The sequence below is a fragment of the Impatiens glandulifera genome, chromosome 2 (assembly GCF_907164915.1).
Source record: "Impatiens glandulifera chromosome 2, dImpGla2.1, whole genome shotgun sequence".
Lineage (NCBI taxonomy): Eukaryota > Viridiplantae > Streptophyta > Magnoliopsida > Ericales > Balsaminaceae > Impatiens > Impatiens glandulifera.
This window is the reverse complement of record NC_061863.1, coordinates 52,416,869-52,427,418: the sequence shown is the minus strand read 5'-3', so window position 1 is coordinate 52,427,418 and position 10,550 is coordinate 52,416,869. Positions and strand designations below refer to the sequence as shown.

General features: G+C 29.3%; 1 protein-coding gene and 1 pseudogene across 3 annotated transcripts; one reads left to right on the top strand and one right to left on the bottom strand.

Annotated features, from left to right (window-relative positions):
* Nucleotides 1-794: 794 nt before the first annotated feature.
* On the top strand, nucleotides 795-3,085 carry LOC124924900 (annotated as a pseudogene).
* Nucleotides 3,086-3,749: 664 nt separating this feature from the next.
* On the bottom strand, nucleotides 3,750-6,617 carry LOC124925571 (peroxisome biogenesis protein 16). 3 transcript variants are annotated; one of them, XM_047465606.1, is made up of 9 exons: nucleotides 6,412-6,617; nucleotides 6,044-6,160; nucleotides 5,587-5,644; nucleotides 5,229-5,454; nucleotides 4,776-5,068; nucleotides 4,325-4,584; nucleotides 4,162-4,229; nucleotides 4,023-4,084; nucleotides 3,750-3,948 (listed from the first exon to the last, which is right to left on the bottom strand). In XM_047465606.1, the coding sequence occupies exons 2-9, from the start codon at nucleotides 6,110-6,112 to the stop codon at nucleotides 3,887-3,889; spliced, it is 1,098 nt and encodes a 365-aa protein (XP_047321562.1). In that variant the 5' UTR covers nucleotides 6,113-6,160; nucleotides 6,412-6,617; the 3' UTR covers nucleotides 3,750-3,886. The 3 variants fall into 3 exon arrangements, with proteins under 3 accessions (XP_047321562.1, XP_047321563.1, XP_047321564.1); XM_047465607.1 differs by lacking the exon at nucleotides 6,412-6,617 and adding an exon at nucleotides 6,311-6,329; XM_047465608.1 differs by lacking the exons at nucleotides 6,044-6,160; nucleotides 6,412-6,617 and having other exon boundaries at nucleotides 5,571-5,644.
* Nucleotides 6,618-10,550: the final 3,933 nt, after the last annotated feature.

The following is a 10,550-nucleotide window of genomic DNA, read 5'->3' as shown; positions in this document are numbered from 1 at the left end:
TTAAAAAATAGTTTAACCGAAAACCGAACTATTAAACAAAAATAGTTTAACCGAAAACCGAACTATTAAACCGGTAAAAATCCAGTTAATAAATAAACCAATAAAATAAAACCAGTAAACTATCGGTTATTTATTTATATATTATATAATACGGTTGGTTATTACCGCGTTAATTTATATATAATTGATTATTTTATTTTTTATTTTTCATATTTGGTCAAATATTTTTTGTAATATAAACAACCAAATTTTACTCAAAATTGTTTAAATAAAAAAAATCAAATATTAATTTGTTCATTATTAAAAATTTTAAAAAAATAATTAATTACATCTCATTTAATATATAAATATATATATTTAAAATAAAAAATTACATAAATAATAAATATAGATGATATTTTTTTTATAAAACTAATAAATTTTAAATTCTGTTACTAATATATCATTAATAATATACTACATGATAATATTTTAATAAATATAAATTAAAATGATTTTGTTTGTTATTAATGAAATAAATAAATAATTTGTATATATTTTATAATATAAAATCCAATATATTATTTATAATAAAATAATATAATAATTTTTAATACTTAAATTAAAATATTAATTTATTTTATTATAATAAATTTATACCTATCTTTAATTTAATAAATATTAAAACTAAAACTAAGTTATTATTTTTATTTATTATTTTTTGAATGGTAACCCTAAATCTAAAAATTTGTTATTCAAACTATATATATTAGATAAATTAACCAAGCCATTTTTTCAAGCTTCCTTCATTCTCAATGGCAGACGATAGCAATAGAGAGAAACTACAGTTTTCTCTCCCGGTTAATGGTTATACCATATTTGGTAATGTGAATTCCTTCAACAAATATCCTACATTGAACCAACTACAACCACCTTCCTCAGATCATTATCATGAAGATTTTATGTTAGGTTCAATTCCTGTCTTCAATAGCCATATGCCACCCCCTATTGTTTTTCATTTAGATTATCCTTCAACTGGGGAAACAGATGAAAGGGACTGGTCCACTTAATTCAGTTGAGAAAGACAATTCATCTTCAAAACCTCAAGAAGGATCGAATCTGTCTCCTGACTTTCAGAGCGAAATTGCTGAGAATGGAGAGGAGATAAACGGTGTAAATTATTCATTTGAGTTATTGAATTATTTGGATGAACAGATTCAAGATTTACTTAATCTAGAAGATTACCACGTGGACAAAAACTATAATAAGAGATATGAGGTAAGGCTTTTAATACTACTAGTTTCATATACTATTTGATCTCACATGTACCCAAAATTGAATGCAAGAGAAGGATTAAATGAGATTATTTATATCTGTTTGGCATGAATCTTTGGTGGCCTTATTAAAACCTATTTGAAAACGGTTACTTTTATCACAATCTAGATCCTAATTGAAAGTGATTTTGGATTTAAATAATCTATGATTTTTCTTGCTTCTTTTAGTTTTGTATTATTTGTGTATAGAGATTTTTTCATTGGATAATGATTAGTTGATTTTTTAAATCATTGAAATTTTTGTCAAACATGAAACAAAAAAAAATGTATGAAAAGTCTTTGCTTGCATATTTGGTGGTTCTACTTATTGGTTCAATTGTTGTTTTTCATTAGGATTTCAGGTCAGACACGACAGAAGAAGAGTTCGTAATAAATGGGCAATGTGGGAGAATGTTCAAAAGGGGTCTTAAATGCCGTCGCAATATTGATTGGCTAACCGAACCTTTTTTTGATATTTATGAATCCTTATTGCCTTCTATATGGGAGGAACAAAATCGGAAGGCGCTGTTAGCATCACTGGATATAATTGTCAGGGAAGAATGGCCTGAATCTCGGCTTAAACTTTATGGATCATGTGCTAATTCTTTCGCGTTTTCAAAAAGTGTTATGGATGTTTCCTTAGAAATTGAGGAGCCATTTATAAACAAGTCAGAGGTTTTGTTGAAACTTCCAGAGATATTACAGTCATATAAGTTTCAGAAGTTTCAGATTTAGGTAAGATTAGTAGGCAGATGAAACAATTGACCATGTATAGAAACACTTCTCATTTGGATGCCATATTTAAAAACATAACTTACTAACACACATAAACAAATATTAATGTACATCTTCTTTTGAATCTATTTGAGCAGGCTTTGACACAAGCCAAAGTTCCGAAAGTAAAACTTTTCGATCCTTTCACCAAGATTTCGTGTGACATATGTATAAACAATTCGCTGGCTATTGTCAATACAAAGCTCTTAAAGGTTTATGCAGAAATTGATACGAGGCTTCAGCAGTTGGTTTTTATCGTGAAACACTGGGCTAAATCAAGAAAATTGAACGAAACTTCTCAAGGAACATTGTCAAGCTACACGTAAGTTACAGAGTTAGTGATAATATCATAATATCAATGATTTTTTTTTAATTCTTATTTTTTTTACCAGTGCTAACTTTGATTGAGTTTCAGGTGCATTCACTTCTTACAAACACGCAAGCCTTCAATTCTTCCTTGTCTGCAGGTATGCTGATAAATATGTTTATTGATTCTTTAACGAAATTATTTTGAAAACTGTTTTCTTTGTCAGCAAATGACGGCGACATGAAGTTTCTGTTGGTTCCATTATCTGTGCTTACTATGATGATCTGGAGGAACTTTTTGAATTCGGTTCAGAAAATAAAAAAACAATTGGTCGGCTAGTATGGGAATTTTTCAAGTATTGGGCATATTGTCATGAGTATACAGTCATATCTGTTCGCACTGGACGCACTCTCAGGTTAGAAAACTATAAAATGAATTGTGTTCATGATAAGGAATGCGAACTTTATTAATTCCAGCCTTTTTGTATATTAATTGCAGCAAGAGATCAAAGAATTGGAATAGAAGTATAGGAAATGAACGTCATTTGATTTGCATTGAGGACCCGTTTGATGAACTTCACAATCTAGGTCGAGTAGTGGACTACAGGACTATACATGCTTTGAGGGAGGAATTTGAACGTGCTGCTGAGATCATGCAGTTTCATGCTGACCCTTGTGTGAAACTCTTTGAGCCATATATTCCTGGTTGTTGATGAACTGCTCTTTTGTTTTATTTCTTAGTTAAGTTTCTTCTTAATAATATGCCTGAAGGCTGCAGGTTAGGTCTGCAAATTCCTACTCTTTATGTTATTCTTTTGGTGAAAATTGAGACTGACTTGAAAATCTTCAAGCTTAGGTTTTTGGGTGGTAAAATTTATTATGCTAATGTTCTCCTATATTTTGAATGGATTTATAAATCAAATGTATAGAGATTCCTATAGACAAATTCAATGGGGAAGACACCAAATCGCAAAAAAAAAAAACATTGAATTTTTTCCCGGTTTTACTATGGGATGGTAAATAGATGTCTCGTAACCGTCCCAAACATGAGACTTTGTTATTGTCCCTTTAATCTTAAACTAACAATGTCTTAAAAGTATAGAAATAGTATTGAATTGAAATTTATGAAGGAGAATTGAGAAATTTTCTTATAGGATATTCTTTCCCTTCAAAATTGGACATTAAAGCTTCCCATCAAAGCACAAAGTCATCATCTTTGAAGAAGAGCCCTTATGCTGATTTGTGTGATTTCTAAATAACTAACCATTAAATTTATTATAGAATCATTAAAATATCAAATTGTTTTTATTTTATATTTTAAATAAAAGATATTTTGTTTGTTTTATGTAAATAATTTAAATACAACAAACAAGATTATTTGAAAACTACGCAGTTAATTATTCAAATAACTAAGATCAAGCAAAGCCAAGTGTAATTATATTAATCAAGCATGGGGAGAAAAAGTTATATCTTGAAAATGATTTACTACCACATACCTTGCTGGTCCAGCCTTCTTAAGAACCAGACATGTAAGTGTAACGCGTCTGAGCTCCGACAATGAGTTCGGTAACTTTCTCTAAAAATAACAATTGTAACAAAGTAAGTATAAGATGATGCAATATTGACAATAAATGTATGATTGAGAAAAACCTGCAAGGAAACCAAGAATAGGAACATTTTCCATCAGCTTTCCTGTGCTCTCAACTCTTTGCCTGAAGAAAAACGCATACAACCATTATCAATTCTATTCCTCTAAGCTAAATTTCCCGAAAACCAGCTATTTATTTACCGGGTATACTTGCTAAAGAACGGGTCTCTCATCAAGTAAAGCGCCCACAACATTTTCCTCCTCTTCATCTGTAATCAATCAAATGAAAATGATGAATCACATTGTCTATTGGCATATTCTGTTTTCTTTTCTGAAAAAACAAATATATGATATGATTTCTAACCTCGTCGTTTTCAAGGTCTGAAATATGAAATGGTTGGCTATTCCTTCCATCACGAGTCATTAAAACACGAGAGAGAATACCAAATCCAGATAAATCCACCGCTAAGGAGATGCACCATGGAAACCAAGACTTGAGTCCGTATTTCCTCACCAAGAGTACATAGATAAGTGGTCTCGTAATAAAAAGAACTTCTCCAATTATAAATAAGGTGCCGTGAAAGCCTTTCTCGGATATGAATTCTGAAAGGGTCGGTTTCTTAGCTGTTGAAGCCAATACAGAATATGAAGATTGAAGATAAGTTATAACCTGATTTACCAAAACAACTTTTTCCATACAAAATTATGAAAATCCTTCAAACATTTCTTTTGGTGACATATCCCTCGTGTTTGTATATCTTGTTGTCGAAAAAAGTAAGATAATAAAGGAAGATTGTTTTTAAGAGAGAACTCACGAGAAGGTGGTTCAATGATAGTTTGCTGGTGGTGTTGAACCTTGTGTAACCATGAAGGCTCGGAAGTGAACCTGCCATTATCTCCAAACCTGCTTAAAGCAGACATCGCCCTTCCTTCAAGATTCCATTGATTGTTGGCCTGTTGATGCCTCCCAGGCTTCTTCGGGGGATATCCTTTTGTCTGATCTAGTGGAGTTATTGGCAGAGAATCCTGCTCCTCATTTGATATCTCCCCTCCATGCAGAAGTAACTTGTATCCACTATCTCGGAACAAAATTAGCCTAACTAAAACCCTAAACCAACAAAATTACCAATAAAAATGAATACCAATCATTTGAATCCATTACCCATTTGGAAACACTTTTCGAATCCGTTTCTGTATCTGCGTCGAGATCCAGAAACAAAAATACAAAGTGTTTACAAATGGGAGCTATTAAGGAGTATAATGCATACTTGGTAGCTTCAGATATGGCGATGAAATTCCACTTCTTATCGTCACCAAAGTATTGTTCTGCCACTACTTCTACAATTGTTTCCATTTCCTTGAGCAAGGTTATGCACAAGGAATAAGGGAAGGAACTATTACGTTCTCCAGATTGTTGTGCATGTCTAATGCCTCTTGGAGTCGTACTGATTATATGTTCGTTGATGGCAGTAACCATACCAAGAAATGCCGTAACTGAGGAGACAAATATGAACAAACATGAAGGGAAAATTGCACATTATTTAATAATGATATTATATCATTTTGAACTAAATTTTAACAAAATTTGCGGTGATTAACAACATAGTTACCGAAATTATACAAAACCTGCTTCTGGTCCAATTTCCGAATTAGAAAACCGATCTGGAAGAAGCCATGTCATTCCCTAAAGTATACATTTCCAACAATTAAGTAAGAAACCATTTCAAAAATATTTCGAAAACTCTTACGAAGCAATCAATCACTGTTCTATGTTAACATGAGTACTAAATTCTAACAACACATTAAACCCAAAACAAAAAATAGGTCTTCCATACTATGCATAAAACTGCTTCTAAATAGACTGACATATCTTCCTTTTCAGATTCAAGAAAACTGTCTCCATATAAAAACACCTGAATACAAAATTCTGGATCTAGAAACTGGATACTAAACTTGGTCAGATACAAATTAAAAGTTGTGTAAGGATTATTGTTTTTGTTTATGATTCAAGAAACAAACAAGTATTTCTTAAGATATAAGCATAGAAAAACAGAAGTTGAATCAAGAAAGTTAGATGCCTTACATTAGCTAGAGACTCAAGGGAATGCACATGTTCTCTATTCCTTCTAACCCATCTTTTATAACCCTCCATAGATCTTGTCAAGCACCAGAAGACACTGTGGTTCACTTTTCTGGAGACCTGCTCAATTTCAATTAGACCAACAATTCAAACATGGGATTCAATCAATCAGCTTTCATTGAAACTGAAGAAACCATTGCAGATTGAGGTTCCAACAGTCTATATCTTTACAACTACAGATAAATAAGCCCAGATAAAAGTGATGCTCACTTTGCATCAAACAGTGAATTTGTAGTAACAGAAAATGGTGCGTGGTTCAAATGAGCAGCATTTCATCGTCAAAACGAGGAAGAAAAGGATTCAGCAATTACCAGCTCAACCCCAACAGAAAGTCGTTGCCGCACTAGCCCTAGTCCACACTTGCTGCCCAAAAGACGCTTGTTTGAGGGTCTCTAACTATCTCCCCAAATTATAAATCTTTTAGAATCTTCAAGGCGAGATCGGTTGCAGCAGAGAAGAAGAAGAAGGGCACGAAGCTAAGAACATCACAAAACCAGATGAGTCAAATGAGTGGGGAAGGAAGATCACTTTGTGGATTCCTTATAATAATAATAATAATTTTGTGCAATAAAACTCAATAAATTTGTAATAAAAAATAAATAAAGTAAATGTTATTTCAAAATAAATTCTCACTCTCTTATCTTATTTTTATGGGAAATTGTATGGAGTGACCTTAATAATTGTCATTACCTCTTTCTATTTTTTTTTTATAAAAATACTCCCTCATGTAATTCTAATTTATCGAGTTTGTCGTCGCGAGACGCGACCGTGCGAGCGTGCCGTCGCGTGACGCGTCCGTGCGAACGTGCCGTCGCGAGACGCGTCCGTTATCACGTCACGCGACATAGCGTTGTGTTACGCGGCGGAATATTTTTGTCTGAAAAATAGGAAAATTTATTAGGTTATTTCATCAAATTTACCCTTTTTAATCTTAGATTAATTGAGAGTTTTTAATTTATTTTTATAAAAAAAATTATAAATTTTATAAAAGTAAACTAGAAAAATTTTAGTATAAGATAGACTATTCCTAATTAGTTGACTTATTTTAATAAATTATTTCAAACAATTAATTTTAAAAATTATATCACTGCAATTCATATTGGATGCCATTTTTTGCCCACTCATTTCTATTAGATACATTTAAATCTATAGATTTGAATTTCATTAAATTGTAGTTCCTATTTCAAGTTATTCTCACAAAAAAGTAAAAATTGATGTCTCAAACTAAATAAGACATGATTGGTTGTTTGGGGAATTTGAAGAAAATAATTTTTTTTAATGAATTTTAATATTGGACTTTGTTCAAATTGAGGTTATTTGAATAACTTATAGAGAAAGAAAAATAATGATGATAGATAATTTTGAGGAGGTAATTATTATATTTGATAAAAATATTTAAAGGTATATATATATAAATAAAATTAAAAATAAAGAATACTTTAGTATTTTTGTTAATGAAATAAATGACGTAATTGATTAAAAAAATAATTTTGTATAAATTTTTTAAAAAACTTTTGTTTAAGAAGGTATTGAGAAACAACAAATATCTACCTAGTTTAGAAATGATATTTCTCATTAAAATATATTGCTGATTTTTATGGACAAAAACTACTCCGAAGTCATAATCAGACTCCACAAGATGCAATTGTATATGCCACCTCTATTTCTTTTTCGTAGTATTATTAATTGTTTAATTAATTAATATATATTATGATTAAATTAAATTAATATTTATATATTTACATATTCCTAAAGTTTTTATATAATAGATATTATAATTATATATTTTATTTTTGTAAAAGGTTTATAATTAGTCTTAATTTTTTATTGAATTGTGGGCTGGCATGGTCATTATGACTATGATAATGATTGATAATTATAAACCTAGTTATCATGTCCTAAAAGACGTAGGGCTTATTCATATAAGTTAAAATTTTAGAAATTTATTTTTGATTAATAAATTAAATAATTTAATAAATGAGAATCTGAAGCCAAATAAAAAAAATGGGACAATAATAATGATCTATAATTAATTATAAACCTACTTATCATATCAAAAGACGTCAAGGAAAACAAAACCACCACTATGAAATAAAAAATAATAGAAGAGGCACGATATAATTTAATTTATATATATATATATATATAATAATGTTTAATAAAAAAATTGGATATATACTATATTCATACCTTATTTGATTTCTCTTTTTTATAAGGTTTCTCTCATAATAATTTCTTTATAATTTTTTCTCTAATCATATATATTTATATATTATATATTTTCTTAAAAAATAATTTTTTATTATATCTTTTTATTATATAAATATATTATCTTTCATTATTAATTTTATATAAATATTGTACTTTCTAATTATATATATATATATAATATTAAACCAATATTTATTTAAATCAAAATACAATAAATAATTTAAAATTTATTTAAAACAAAATATAAAAAAAAATCATCAAAATATATTATCTTTCATTATTAATTTTATATAAATATTTTATTCTCTAATTATATATATATATATATTTATTACCATATTAAACAAAGTTTATTTAAATCAAAATTTATTTAAAACAAAATGAAATTAATAATTCAAAATTTATTTTAAAAAAAATATATTAAAAAATAACTCAAAATACAATAATAATTAATTATATATATTCAACCTTAATAATGAAAGAATTATTAATTTTTAAAAAATAAATTAATTTAAATAATAAGTATTTATTAAATATTTTACTAATATAAATTATATATATGCATACACAATATTATAAATATAAATAATTAAGTGGTTTAGTGGTTAAAGTGTTTATGACATATAATAAAGACCATTGTTCAAATCCCGTTAGTCACAATTTTAGTGGATGCAAAATGATGTTAGTCCGAAGAAATGGGTGGGTGGGTGAGTATGACATTGGTAACTTGATCGAAGGTCACGAGATTAAGGGTGTATAAATATAGAATGAGCTGATTTGTAAGACTAGTTATTTATTGTAAAATATGAATAAATATTTAATGAGTTGTATGGTTAGTCGAAGTACTGAGTTGTTTGACGAAGTGAAATATAAAGTCACGAGATGAGATGTCGATTTGAATTTGTGGTTAAAAGTATATGTGAATGAGATGTTAATTGACCGAAGAGTGATGTCACAATATTAGAAGTTGATTGTGATTGGTGGTTGGTTTGCTGAAAGATAAGAGGCGTTAACATGTGTGAGGTCAATTAAGATTTTGGTGGTTAATTTGACGAGAGATAAGAAACGTATGAAAGTATGTGAGTTCACGATATTAGTAATGAGAGTTGTCTATTGGGAAAAATAATATTATTGATTAAATGTGTGAATGAGATGGTTGGTTGACTAAAATATGAAAATGAGGTCACAAGATGAGAGATCGATTGAATTGGTGATTGGTCTACCGAAGTGAGTTTAAAGAGGTTGCAGTAATGATATGAGATGATTGAGGTACACAATACTCGAAGTGAGGTCACGAGATTAGTAATGAGAAGTAATTTGAGAACAAAAGATATTGGTAGTTAATATATGGACGAGATTGTTTGTTTACCAAATAAGTGAGGATAAAAAGGTTGGTTCATATGATGAGATGGTTGGTTTGTCAAAAGTGAAGGTAAAAGATTTTGGTACTGTTGAGATGGTTTGGTGCATAAGTGAGGGCACGATATTAGTATTATGATAGGATATTATGTAGGAAAATATAATGTTGGTTGACCGAGAAATGAGAGTAAAATGTAGAAGAGAAAGAAGTCGGTGAGATATTAAGAAAAAAATTAAATAAATGTCTATTTATCAAATTTGTTATCATTTCTTTCTTTATTAATGAATAACGAAACAGCGGTGAATGAGAGGAGGAAGACAACAACTAGGTTGTCCCAACCATTGAAGTACATCATGTTTAGACACAATTTGACGACAAAGAGGATGATGAATGCGATAAAAATGATGATGACAACGACAAAAAGAGTATTATTTATTTCAACTTTGTAAATGTGAATTTTATTTATCTTTGCAACACAAAGGCAAAATTCTAGTTCCAATAATTAAAAAACATTTTAAAATCATACAATAAGTATTACTTGTCTCACACATTTTGAGCATACCCATTGTGTTTGTCTAAACACTAACTCACTTTTCAATTTGCACAACTTCTGATGTGATCTTGTCACGATCCAATATAGACTTCGAATTTAGAAACTTATGTGATGTCGTGCATATACAAAATCCACCGTGACAAAATGCAAAAAGATCACGACAATAAAATATACAATGACGATCAGTCGAACATTTGTTGAGAATTCTTTGTGGTAATTCGACCATAGTTGCCTCTGAAGATATTGTCATACCTAACATTCAATAGAGCGTAATAGAGAAGCATAGTAAAGAATAAATAAAATATCATAATGAATAAATTAAAAAT